Below are 14,192 nucleotides of genomic sequence, written 5' to 3'. Positions count from 1 at the left end.
CTTGGCCTATGTTAACATACAGGTGGTAACATTTTCGTAGGATTTCAAAGAACAAGACAAAAAATTCGTGAACGAGTCACGGCAACAGCAGGGAAACTAATTCATGAATAAAGGTTGTCAGAAGAGACAGACGATACGCCAAGTGCGTATCATACATATTCAAAATTCATGAATGTGTTTCGTTGAGGAGAGAAAAAAAATGACAACATACGTGAAAGGTGAGGTAGGAAGCCTGTTGGTGACCGGAACAATTACCGATTCGAACTCGAAGTGAGGGCGAAATATGGTCGACAACAGATTTTCCACTTCATACATATGCCTGAGGGCATGGGGGTAGGGAGGGGGAGGAAAAAGGACGGGAATTGAGTTACGAAATTTGCTAGAGACTGGACTAATTTCCAATTCAACCTCTATGTGAGAGTGAAACATATTCAACCAGCAGATTTCCTGACTCTTTACATTTTAATAAAGTGGATTAATTTTAAACAGCATTTGAATAAACATTGTACTAAAGAGGCTAATCTTTTGCGTGTATTTGGCAAAAGATTAGGGGTCGTTTTAAACTTCTACATGATTGTGAGAAAAGACAGACCCTAGTTCCAATTTCACAAACCTGGGATTCTTCTTATTCGTTTCCCAGACGACGAGTTTAGTAGTTTTGTGCCCATCGATTAACTCCTGCGGCACTATGCCCCATAATTGACAGTGAAGCTGAAAACTAGTCCTTTTGGGATAGTAGATATTCCTGGGCTTCTTTTCTTTTTTGGAAAGCAGCAAAAACAGGAAGTCCACGGGCATTGGCGTTGAACAAAGGGGTTTCTGTGAAATACTTACGTAGTTCACATATAAAGGTTTGATATTATTTCGTTCGCACGATTCATGGTGAGTATTGTAACGTCTTCACGTATAGTGTACAAGTATGCAGTATATGCAAGGTACAACTCAATTATAGACAGAAGTCAAAGAGTGTAAAAACAGTTCCTTAAAGGAGATGACGATGTCGATATTATGTCGTTCACACGAATCACGGTAAGTATTATTATTACGTCTCCACGTCTCGTGTACAGGGTTGTACACAATTATACACAAAAGCGGTTCTCATGACATGTTAATGACACACGACCAAATTATACACAAGGGCGGTACTCATGGCAAATTAATGTCACACGACCAAATTATACACAAGGGCGGTACTCATGGCAAATTAATGTCACACGACCAAATTATACACAAGGGCGGTTCTCATGGCAAATTAATGTCACACGACCAAATTATAACACATGGTTATAAGTATTAAGTAATTGTAACGAACTTCTCGTGTAGTGGTGGATTTTTTAAGGATCTCTCCTATCGCGTGACAATTTTTTACATTTAAATATAATTCAACAAAAACTAGCAGTATCATTTGATACTGTTTGCAAAGATTTGTTAGATTGACTAACTCCGTAGCCTGGAGAGGCGTACGATGGAACAATAGAGAAGATAAACAATTTTAATGTTACTTCATGTGTTACAAGGTGCAAGATGATGGTAGAAGGTATTTCTACTTACATCGAGCGATGGGTGGGAACAGGCCCATAATGGTTTTACATACTGTTCATTGTAGCGTGCAATTGGGTTGCAAACACTTGGTTAAATGGTGAGACAAAGGTTGGGTGTTTATATTATGCAACGATGATCGAACAAAGTCCTGTTGATTTACGTTGTGATATAATTATTTGCGTTCGAAGATCAGGATAACCGTAAGGTTTTACTAACCTGTCCCGTAGGGTTGAAACGTGAGGTACAAGACATACGTGACGTAACAGTAGAGAAAAGAAATCGAGATCTCGTCATACAATAAAAGACCTTAATGGGTTTTACATACTTTTAGTTGAAGCGAGTCCAGTTATTTGTATGTGGTTTTATAGGACCGACATTTGGTTTTCTTTTATAAATACAATTTCCCAAAATGGATGTGTCAAAATCCGATTTTTGGTAAATGTGAGCTTGGGTAGGACGCCATCAATTTTTGAAAGGAAAAAATTGAAAAAAATTAAAAAATTATATACATACAAAGAGGACAATTATGTGATTAATTGCTACTTGGTTCTTGCCTTTGAGACCACTATAGGGTTTTACATACTCAAGGTAAAGTTGAATTGGACAAGAAAGAATTAATGGCTGTACTTGACAGGTTTTCTTTTTTTAAAAAAAGGGGTCGGTATTTAACACTTTGGAATTTACAAAATCCGAACTCTTTTGGATGGCACTCTTATGAGTGATTACCAATCGTTATTTTACAAGGACAAAAACAAAAGTGGGGTGGTTCTTTCTAACACGACGAAGGGAACAAAATGAAACGAAAATGGGGTGACATGACATAAACATTGCATAGTGTAGAAGTTGAGAAGCAAAAGCGGGTTCGCGACTTCCCGGCGATTGTAACTCGAAAACGTGTCTCTATTCTAAAATGATCAGTTTCAGAACAGGTGAGAAAATAAAAGGTAAAAAGGGAGAAAACGATTGTCGTGAGAGAAAGAACGTTATTACAGGAATAATACTTCATGGTCATAATATGTTAATATACATTTATTTACAAAGGTAGGTTAAACTCGTTTTTGACGAATAGGTTGACATGTAGTTGACACTTTACACGCCTAATTATAGTAAGACTTCATAAGCTTACAATAGTTTGTGATAATGCACAATGGGTTAGTTTAAAGTTGCTGGGGTGGTGGGGCAGTTTCAACTGTCTCCTCACTTCCAGACTTTACAATGTCCTTAATATGGTAATTACCAGTATGTTTGCCAGAGGAGTCGGACAGGTAGTAAACTAAGTCCGATATTTTTCTTACAACCTTGGCCTTGACAAAACGGGGTGCCAGCTTGGCAGAGAAGTACAGGGCTCCTTGAGAGAGGGTGTTATTCCTTCTCCAGACAACATCGCCTACATTAAAAATGATGTGTTTCCTACGTAGGTTATATCTGTCCGCATTTTTTTGGTGGGCCAGCAATAGGGCATCAGTAAATTCACTATAAATGGCAGTAAGTTCTTCCAAACGATGAGCGTAATCAACGGCAGGATTGCTTGTGGAGGTGGTTGACGTGGGGAAGTTCGTGTTCCAGTGCAATGAACCATGTACCACCTGTTCCATACCGTGTTTTAAAAAGAAGGGGGTGTAACCAGTGGTTAGGTTAACAGTGTTATTCATGGCAGCTTGAATTTTATCTAAATTCTTACACCAATTACGTTGGTCTTTGTCAACCAAAATGGCCAGAGCTGTGTTAATAGTCTGGTTATACCTTTCGACAGTGTTATTTTGGGGAGTGTACAAGGTATTATAATAAATATCTTTAATCCCGTATTTAGCAAGGAAATCTTTAAATTCTTGTGCTATAAACTGTTTTCCGTTGTCAACTATTACGGTTTTGGGTGTTCCGTAGGGTATGAAAATGTGTTTTTCCACAAGTTTGACAATGGCGGCGGCGTTGGCTCTTTTTAAGGGGAAGATCCAACAAAATTTGGTAAAGATATCCACAATGCTGAGTATGTGCATGTGTCCAGAATAACTCCTGGGAAAAGGTCCGACGAGGTCCATAGATAACGATTGGAGGGGTCTATCAGCACGTTTGGGTTTTCCCATTAGGCCGGCAGGGGTGCCGTACTATTTTTGTAAGCTTTACATGTTTCACATTTGGAGATGTAGTTGCGAACTTGCTTGAAAAGACCAGGCCAGTAATACTTCAAGGAAATCTTTTTTATACGTCTTGAAGGTTCCTGGGTGTATAGAGTCGGGGGCACTATGATTGTTGATGATTACTTGTTTTCTCTTTTCGAGGGGCACAACAAGTTTCCAAGAGTAATCTTCAAGGATGGACAGTGGGGCCTTACAATTGCGATATAGTTGTCCTTCTTTTATAATAAAATTGGGAAACTTTTGTTGATTGTTTTTGCACCCTTCATAGATTTTAAGATACCATTCATCTTTTGTGGATGGGGTAGAGGCAATTGTATCGATGTTTAATGTGGCAAGTTCAATTCTTGACAGGGCATCTGGGACAATATTGTCCGCACCTTTACGGTGGATGACATCGAAAGTGTATTGGGACAAACGAGAAGCCCAGCGAGCGAGTCTGCCGAAGGGATTACTTAGAGAGATCAACCATTTCAAACTACTATGGTCTGTGACTACAGTAAATTTGCTACCGTCTATGTAACCGCGAAAATGGTGAACAGAATCCAATACTGCCAGTAACTCTTTTTCGGTGATTCCGTAATTTTTCTCGTGTTTATTCAAGGTGCGGGAAAAATAGGCTACAGGGTGTTCGCCATCGGGGAATTCCTGAGTTAGGACTCCACCGATCCCTACGTTAGAAGCATCCGTATGGAGGGTAAAAGGTAGTTCAAAATTAGGACAATTTAGGACAGGGGCTGTTTGAAGAGCATTTTTTAAAGTCGTAAAAGCTTCTTCGGCTTTAGTAGACCAACGAAAGTTGCTGATACCTTTACGGATACCAGTAATTTTGTTTAATGGGGCCGAAATAGTGGAAAAGTCTTTAATGAATCTCCTATAGTAACCTGTAAGTCCAAGGAAACCTTTGACTTCTTTCGCGTTTTTGGGTCGGGGGAAATTTGCCATTGCTTCCACCTTAGTAGGATCTGTTCTCAGACCTTTTTCGTCGACAATGAATCCCAAATAACGCAGGCGAGACTTACAAAATTCAGACTTCTTTAAATTGATGGTTAAACCAGCAAATTTAAGTTGTTGAAAAACTTTTTCCAGCATTAACAGGTGTTTTTCGAAGGTGTCACTAACGATGATGAGATCATCAAGGTAGCAGAATAGGTTGTTGTCAACTTCAGGCCCTAATAGTTTGTCCATCAGCCTCTGTAGTTCGGCGGGGCTATTTTTTAGACCAAAAGGTAGCCTTTTAAAGTGGAACATTCCCCTACCAGGTACAACAAAAGCAGTTTTTTCGCAGGATTCCGCATCTAAGGGTATTTGCCAGAAAGCTTTGCTTAGATCAATGGAAGAAATGAATTTGGCGTTGCGTAATTTGTCTAAAGTTGCGTGAACGAAAGGCAGCGGGTACGCGTCGGCTTCAGTGCAAGAGTTTAAACGTCTGCTGTCGAGGCAAAAGCGTGCAGAGCCGTCTTTTTTGGAAACCAAGAGGGTTGGGTTGGTCCAAGCACTTCTGCTGGGAACTACCACTCCCATTTTCAACATTTCATCAAGTTCATTTTCTAAAAGTTTCAATTTTTGGGGGGCTAAATTGTAGTAGCGTTACTTGATTGGTGGGCCGTTGGTTTTAATGTGGTGTTTTACCAAATTAGTTAAACCCAGTCCGCATTTTTCGAAAGATATTGATTCAAATTTATTGATCATTTCCTTTAATTGGAGAGCCTGGTCAGTGCTTAGGTTTTCGTGAGGTATTATTGTACGAATCTCACCAACTTGAGCGACCGGAGGTTTTTGGCCAAGAGTATTAAATACTTGTGGAGCAACGTTAAAAGCCTTCCAGAAGTCAACGCCAAGGATGAAATTCTGGGATATAGAGGGTACTATTAGAAAGTTAATTGTAACTGTGTTATTGTTACATTTAATTGGTAATGACAGAGTACCGATGACTGTCTGGGGAGCATTGTCCGCAGTTGTCACGAGTGTAGGTTTGGAAAAAACTTTAAAACCGTTGTTAACAAAAGGCAGGTGGGCATTGTTGCCAAGGCAACTAACAGATGCACCACTATCCAGTAGTCCAGAGAAGGGGACATTGTTAACGGAGAAAAGGGCATAAGGTCTTCCATCTTTAGCTTGTTTGCAACAAACCGAAGAAACATTTAAGGTCTGGTTAAAATATTTAATGTGTGATAACCAATCAGTCCATTCCTTAGACCTTGGTACAGAATGAATACCTGAGAGGTTATTATTTAGTTTTTTGGTTTTCTTGCATGAAAATTCGGTGGGGGTTTAGAGAAATCCACTTGAGGTTTAACAAAGTGAGGGTCTTCCAACCTTTCCATGTTATTTCTTGATCTTTTGAAAATTTCACGCAGTTCGTCGCGTGGAGGAGAACGATCCCTGGAGCGATGTCTCTTTAAGGTTCTGGGTTCTTTAGCTTCCAGAAATTTGGCCTGCTTGAAACAAGTGGTAGCTAGGTGACCTACTTTTTTGCAAAAGGAGCAAACTTTTTTGTTGTCAAATTCTGGTTTTAATCCAGAAGGACGGCTTGGTACAGTGATATTGTCCGTGGTGGTTTTGTTGTTTTTCCTGTCTTGGTGGGATTCCAAAATGAGGCAAACTTCGTTTAAATGGGCCAACGACACAATTTTCTGTGAGGTGATAATGTTTTCATATCTTTGTAGGAGGCCATCAGTTATAACTGGTAATAATTCGGCTTCCGAGACAGGGTGGGAAAGTTTGATGTTGATGGACTCGGCCCTCTCTATGAATGTTGCCACAGTTTCGTTTACTAATTGTTTAATGGATAGTAACGATAATTTAATTCTGTGTTGGGCCTCTGATTTGCCGAAGCTAGTGATCAGGGCTGATCTGAGTTTATTCCAGTCCTTGCATTTTGATTTTTGTATTCGGTGCCACGGGATTAATTCTGGAGATATTAGTTCTATAAAGTTTTTCTGCAGCACGTCAAATGGAACATTTTTAATTGAGGCCGTTTCTTCGATTCGGTCAATGAAATCCAGTATATCAGAAACACCGTTATATTTGATCTTCCAAGGAGTGAGATCGTATGTTTTTTTTTGTGCCGTGATGGGTGCATTGTCTTGTTTTACTGTAACATGTGTCCTGGTTTCTTTGTTAGAAACGGGGATTTCCAAAACTGGGGTATTGGGTGCCTTGTCTTCACTTGCAACGGATAGGTTTATTTTCCTGATGAACTTCCTGTTGAATAACAAAGCGTATGCTTTCAATGCTGACTTTGATTTGTTTAGTGGTGATATTCCTCTGTCTTTTAAGACGGCTTGTAGGTGCACTTTGGATAAGTTGTGTACATTGGGAATGACACCCATGTCCAAAGATGTAGCCATTTGATTGGAATTCATTGTTAAAAATGGTTTAAAAAGGAAAAAAAAAAACTCCGAAATTCTTCTAAGTCTTTTTGAAGAAAAATTGGCCAGGGGGACACTTTAGGATTTGCATTATTTAATTTTTGTGGGCACTATTCGCACTTATATTCACTGCACTTGAGGAAAGGCACGAAAAAAGGCACAAAAAACAGCACTTCAGAAGCGAAAAAACACTTTTGATGGAAAGATTTTATATTTGCTTCATTTACTGGCACTAAATCGTGAGATTGAACACACGTTCTTATTATTGCGTCGAGAAAGCACTTCTTTGTAAAAAAACACTGCACTTCTGAAGTTAATTTGAAACAATTCACTTAAAATCACTTTTATAACAGTCAATGCTGAAAAAAAAACAAGAATATGGACAAACACCGTACCTATATAATTAATCGGGATAAAGAATTATTTGTGCTTTACAGGTTGTAGCTGATATACTTTTTAGAAATCAGCTTCGATGGGCCGTTGGGTGTATTGTGCTTTTTTTAAAAAAGTCACTTCCGGTGTAAAAATTGGCTTCACAGTTCTAAATCCTGACTGTTATTATTACGGTGCAATTTATGCCGAAATTAAAACAGTGGGTTTGTTTTGTTAAACAAAGAACACAGAATCTAGGTTATTGAAACAAAACATTATGTTCGAACTTTCGTTATCACAGCATTTGGCAGGAATTTCGCGCGTCTTTTTTATTCGTTCGAGAGAATTCCTACCGTTATTTTTTCGCGGCAAAATGCGCTTGGCAACAAAGTCACGACGGCATTGCGTGCGTTTCTTATTTATTCGAGAAACTTCCACCGTAGTTTTCGCGGCAAAAATGCTCTTGGCACAAAATCGCGCGCTTTGTGTGGACAAAATTGCATAGTACATGTTTTCAAATTGGGGACAATCGTAAAGGTAATTCTGTGCAGTCGGGAAGGATATGTTTAAAAAAAAATTCTGCCCCATGTTGGTCGACAGTGTCGCGCGTTGGACCTGGGGTGCCCTGACTTTCCCTCGGCCAGCTCAGAGCGGGGCATGAGACGTCTCTCTCATAGTCAGGGTTCGGGGTCAGCGCGAGGCTCAAGAATCCATATCCCACCGTCTACACAAAACACTCCCATACGACTGCTATCCCCAAATGAAAGAAGTTAGGTTTTTTATGAATCAACATTGTATTTGAGCGGCAAAATGGACATTACATGGGTGAACAACAATAGAATACAGGTTGTTACATCCTAACTGGAATTATCATCAAAGGGTTCCCTAATCTCTCTCTGGGGAGTAATTAACAGCTCTCTCTCTAGACCGATAGGCAGCGTGGACGAATTTAGGTTATTAGCGGACACATTCAAGGGGTAATAGGAAGCGTAAGAAACTCACAGCGTGGCGTGGTCGGGGCATGGGAGTCCTTGGGGCATCCTGTTGATTGTAGGGCTGAGCGCCGTGTTTCAACCAAGCGGTGCCAGCCTGTCGATGTTCAAAGCGCGCCATTCTCGTACATTATGCTTTTCGACCGTGCGGTGCGAAATTGGGAACGCGGGGCCGGAACGCGCACACGTCCAGCTAGGTCAGAGGTCGGGGCGTAAGAAGGAACGAGGCGCTTGGTCGCCGGGGGTGGGGGGAACTCTAGCGGATCTTTTGTGCGTTTTCAACTCCGTTTGGTCCAGCAACCAACCTGATAGTTCCCGCTACTCAGGCTAGCAACTGTAGGATCTTCGCGCCTAAAATCTGTTATATGACACTGCTTTTAAAAACTTACACTTATGACAGGTGGATTAATAACATCCTTGAGCGCATTAATGTGTGCTGTAGGCAGTGCCCGGTGCCCTACAGTCGGAATCAATTCTTTAATATCATCTTGAGATATTATCAGGAGTGTTTTCGAGTATATGGCTTGAGTCTGAAATAAAGAAAAAAAACGACGAGATAATACAAAAAATTTCAAAACAAGAAAATAATTTATTTTTTTTGTTATTTGTTTTTGGGGTATTATGCCGTGTTGCGCTAACTCCTTCTTTAGCCAACGTTTCGGACAGCATTGCAGTGTCCATCATCAGGGCAGATGTCATCTGCCCTGATGATGGACACTGCAATGCTGTCCGAAACGTTGGCTAAAGAAGGAGTTAGCGCAACACGGCATAATACCCCAAAAACAAATAACAAAAATACTTTTGGCCGTGAAAATCTTAAATCAAAGAAAATAAAAATTTATTTTTCAAAGGAATGAAAATTATTCATTAAAAAAATGTATATTTATACAACAGCAGATACCGAACACCCTGTATCATGAATCAAGCGGAGATAAAATAGTTTTAATAATGAAATTATTTCATTCATATGAAAATTTCAAATGTAAACATTAACAATGGGTGGTCACCCTGTATTTAAAAAAAATATCCCTCCCAAAAAAAAACAACAGAATTCAATGTTCAAAATGTTATGTCCGAATTAATAATTTGCAATACACATTTATTAAAATTAAATATAACCTGCTATGATTGACCATCCATCGGTACGATTTCAAAGCTAGTTTGGTTGGTTCTAGTTTCTGGCTAGGGTAAAATTGTAACTTAGAAAATACTACAGTTTCAAACAACATTCGTTCAATACAAAATAATACTGGCGGAAACAAACAATGAAATAAAGGCGCCCTTGAGGTGATTTTGCACAAAAACGGCGCTATACAAGTGATCCAATTATTATTTTTTTTATATACCACTCTCTGTAACTTGTGTCATGACTCCTGACACAATCTTGGTTGTAGTGTCAACACGCACTCTTCAAACTAGGTACATAATTAGGTAGGTACTTGAGTCATGGAATAATGAAGGTGCCAGTTTCTAAATCAAATAGAATGGATATTATCATAATATACCTATAATATCATAGTTCCATGATCTAAATTCTAAATCAATAAAAAAATGAAAAAAGAAAACTCACCTTTAAATGTTTCTATGTAAGCCTCCAGATTCCAAGAAATTAAATAATCCTCCACGGTTTTGTCTGCCATTATCACTAGGAACTAGGAACAGCAGTTAACATAAATTCAATTCAATTCAAAAATAAATTCGCAACGCGCGCAAGGGGCCATTCAAGTATTACGTAAGCAGATTTATTACAATTATTTACCCCCTCTTCTCCCTTGTCATCAAAAGTAAGCAAAGCTCTTACCCCCCCCTCCCATGCTTACGTAAAAATTGGTACCTACATATATGCATTTTCTGTTAATGTATTCTGTTTTGTTATTGATTCATAAGCAGCACTTATAAAATAGACTTAGGATAGAGGACTTTAATGCACATAATATTCATTTAAACAAACTTTATTGACACAGTGGGAATCCCCGAATATGTATTCGGTTTTCAAACAAAGACAATGTGTGGGTTGCCAATGTGTAAAAAAAAATAACTACTGCTGAGCAGTGCTGACGTAATCACTATCTCGACCCACCCACCCACCATGTCATCAAAAATAAGCAAAACAAAGACCCCCCTGCCCCCCTATAGTGCTTACATAATACTTGAACGGCCCCCAACGAACGTCAATTCACGTATGGTGCAAACTGTGTCGATCTGAGAACTGCGTCGTAAATGAACACCTGCGCGTCGACCATTAGCGACGGTAAAAAGATCTACCAAAGTTCGGGAGATTTTAACTAAAGTTTTGTTGCACTTTGCCTAAGTTTGTGCAAAGCAACTAATTGTTATGTAAAAATACCAAATTTAGATATTCCTACCTCAGTTTTGCTATATGAACAAAACATTTAACCAAACTAGATGTTTAGTTAAATTTAGCTAAATACTTTGGGAAGTAACACATAAACTTAAGTTACTAAAGTGAAATAGGTATAGTAAATTACTTTAGCTTGATTAACCAAACCGATTATTTTGTTAAGGTAAGTATGCTTTTAGTGTGCTATTATTAAAGTTTAGTTGTAATAGCTCTAGCACATTTTACTAAACAACGACGGTATCTGCACATAAAGTATTTTAGGTAAAGTAGCTGAACTTTAGGCGATGGTTACACAACTTCAATTAGCTTAACACTTTAGCTAACTCATTTTTTTCAGTGTGATTGCTTTACAAAAATGTCATTTACTCTTTTTTTAAATGTAGTATATTTAAATGTAGTTTGTTTTCGCGAATGAAAAATGCAAGTTTTGGAAGTGCAACTAAACCAACTTCGTTACTACAAGACTCGTTGTCGATGACAATACATTTCTGGCATTGGTGGCAATCGCGTAACACACGGAAATATACGTATTTCTCTGAAATCGGATGACATTAAAGCAGTTAATATACGAAATAAACGTCTATCCTATATGATCGGCATTTGGCGAGGATGCTAGAGATGTTGACTCCAGTTCCCGGGTAGGAAGGTTCAAGCTTCAATCAAACCATGTATTTAAGTTTTAAAATATATTTAAAAAATATATATAATGGCAAAAAAAAAGTTAGATTTTGTCTATGTTTTACTATGCTCTTCTTCCAGAAATCTTCTTTTCCAGGATCATTCTGCGAAACTCGATCGTTAGTGTCATATATCGTATACAGTTGGTCGACGATTCCCATTTTTACCCAAACATTTTTCTGAACCCACAATCTTGAGTCTTGAAGTTCTGTTGATCGCCACATATTTTTGAACCTAAGTGCAGGGTGAATCCTGCACAACTCTTGAGCATGTCTTTTATTATGTCAAAGGACATTTTCAATAAATTATTTGGTAATAATTAATATTTATTAACATTTTCAGAGTAAACCGGAGTTTTGATTGCCAGTTAAAACACCATTCATCATATTAATCTATTCTTTTTTATCTTTTCAGATTAAACAGTCAGCGAAAGAAGTCAGTTGAAAGAATTTAGAATAATGAAAATCCGTAAAGTGTTCGCTTATCCGATCAGATGACTTTAAAATAATCATTTTAAAATAGTTTTCAAAAGTCATCAACAAATAAATCGTATAACATTTTTAAATTAGTCCGCAGAAGCATCGTGTTTTAAAGAGTGTTAAGTAATTTAAAAGTGTGTTGTTTTTCAATATTTTTTTAATAATATGAACAGTGTAGTTTCGGGTGTATGGTGCACTGATAAATTATCCTCACTCTTCTGCTGCAGTTGATAAAGTGTGCTTCCAAAACCATGTCTCACTGCGGAATAATGGTTCCATTGCTGGGGATTCTAGTTTCCTTGGGTTTCCACTTCCAGCAAGTGACCGGTTTCGCCTTGGACGGGGGACAGAACTCTTACTCCCAGTTTCGGAAGTGGAATGCGGCGGCAAACGGTAGCCTGGAACTAGAGTTCAAGACGGACCAGCCTAATGGACTTCTGCTTTACACCGATGACGGTGGAACTTACGATTTTTTTGAGCTGAAGCTCGTCGAAGGAGCCCTGAGACTGCGGTACAACCTCGGAGGGGGAGCGCAGATCATCACTGTGGGAAGGGACCTCAACGATAGTCATTGGCACAAAATATTGGTAAGTTACTATACTTTATTTACACGTTTAAGTTATTCACACGTACTATTTACACATTTAAGTTACTCACACGTACTATTTACACATTTAAGTTACTCACAAGTACTATTTACACATTTAAGTTACTCACACGTACTATTTACGCATTTAAGTTACTCACACGTACTATTTACATATTTAAGTTAATCACACGTACTATTTACACATATAAGATACTTGAGCTTACCATTTACACATTTATTCAACTTACTTACAAGGACTTCAATATATATCGTCGCTTTTCAGGCAAAATTCAACAACCACACGCACAAGTTTTGAGATATCTAAATTATAAAATTAGATAAATAATCTGTTTTGAATGTTTTCACTTTTTCTATTATCATGCGAGTAGATAAAATTTCCATTAGATAAAAATAAAAAGCCTTTTTATGTTTATGTAATATATTTTAGTTTTAAAATTTTCAAATCTCAAAACTGTGTGCTGTGATTTCATGATTTTTATCTGAACGTTGACAAAATAGAATTTGACTGGTAATTAATATAATTATTTTTTTATATATTTTTATTTTACGACCGTCGTGAAGGAGTGGTTAGTGGCTTTGAACCCAGACGACGTGCTTAATGTAAATAAAATAAATTTGGGTGTACAGGAACAGTTTTAAGAACTCAAAGTATTATCAGTTTAAAATTTAATGATTAAGTGTCGTTTGAAACAAACAAATTTTTGAAAAGTTCATTTTTCTGAAGAAATAAGAAAAATCACAATTTTTTTTCCTGTTTTTTAAATTATAAGATAAAAATAATGCTTTAAAAATATTATTTTCAAATGGTCGAGTAGTCAAAACTATCGTATAAATAGGTCAACAATTATTGCACACAAGTATATATATGAATTGATTATTCACACAGCATCCCAAAAGATGACATAGGCCCTGAAAGAAAGTTATTTATGGGTTAAAGTAAAAAATATATAAAATTTTATTATCAATTTTAAGTGTTCTATTATTTTATTTTTAGTAACAAGTAGATTTAATGATATACCTCACTGGGGATATTCCATGCTGAGGATTTCATTTACATATTATTAAAATTTAGTATTATGGATAATTTAAAGTAATTATATAAGTAATTATAATTAAATCGTATTTTATCTAAAATTATAAACATAGTATATGGTGTTATTAAAATTTAGTAGTATGGATAATTTAAAGTAATTATAAATTTATTAAATCGTTTTCTATCTGAAGTTATAAACATAGTATATGGTGTTAATATAATTTAGTAATATAGATAATTTAAAGTAATTATAAATATGTTAAATCGCATTTTATCTGAAATTATAAACATAGTATATGATGTTATTAAACTTTAGTAGTATGGATAATTTAAAGTAATTATAAATATATTAAATCTATTTTATCTGAAATTATAAACATAGTTATGGTGTTAGTAAAATTTATTAGTATGGATAATTTAAAGTAAATATAAATATATTAAATTGTGTTTTATCTGAAAATATAAATATAGTATAGGGTGTTATTAAAATTTAGCAGTATGGATACTTTAAAGTAATTATAAATATATTGAAACGTGTTTTTTCTGAAATAATAAATACAGTTTAAAGTGTTTTCAGTACACAATCAATTAAATATATGAAATAGTGGTTTTTCT

General features: G+C 36.8%; 1 protein-coding gene across 1 annotated transcript in view; it reads left to right on the top strand.

Moving 5' to 3' along the window:
- LOC149416907 (neurexin 1-like) overlaps nt 1-14,192 on the top strand; it is a 460,023-nt gene that overhangs the window by 242,517 nt on the left and 203,314 nt on the right. The window contains exon 2 of the mRNA XM_089641346.1: nt 11,870-12,521. Coding sequence (XP_089497472.1) covers nt 12,186-12,521 — 336 coding nt within the window. The 5' untranslated portion in view covers nt 11,870-12,185. The remainder of the gene's footprint in view (nt 1-11,869; nt 12,522-14,192) is intronic.

The sequence above is a fragment of the Hesperophylax consimilis genome, chromosome 16, assembly GCF_061612785.1.
Source record: "Hesperophylax consimilis isolate HC1 chromosome 16, BYU_Hcon_1.0, whole genome shotgun sequence".
Lineage (NCBI taxonomy): Eukaryota > Metazoa > Arthropoda > Insecta > Trichoptera > Limnephilidae > Hesperophylax > Hesperophylax consimilis.
Note: the sequence above shows the minus strand (reverse complement) of the source record. Positions and strands in the feature narration are given on the sequence as shown.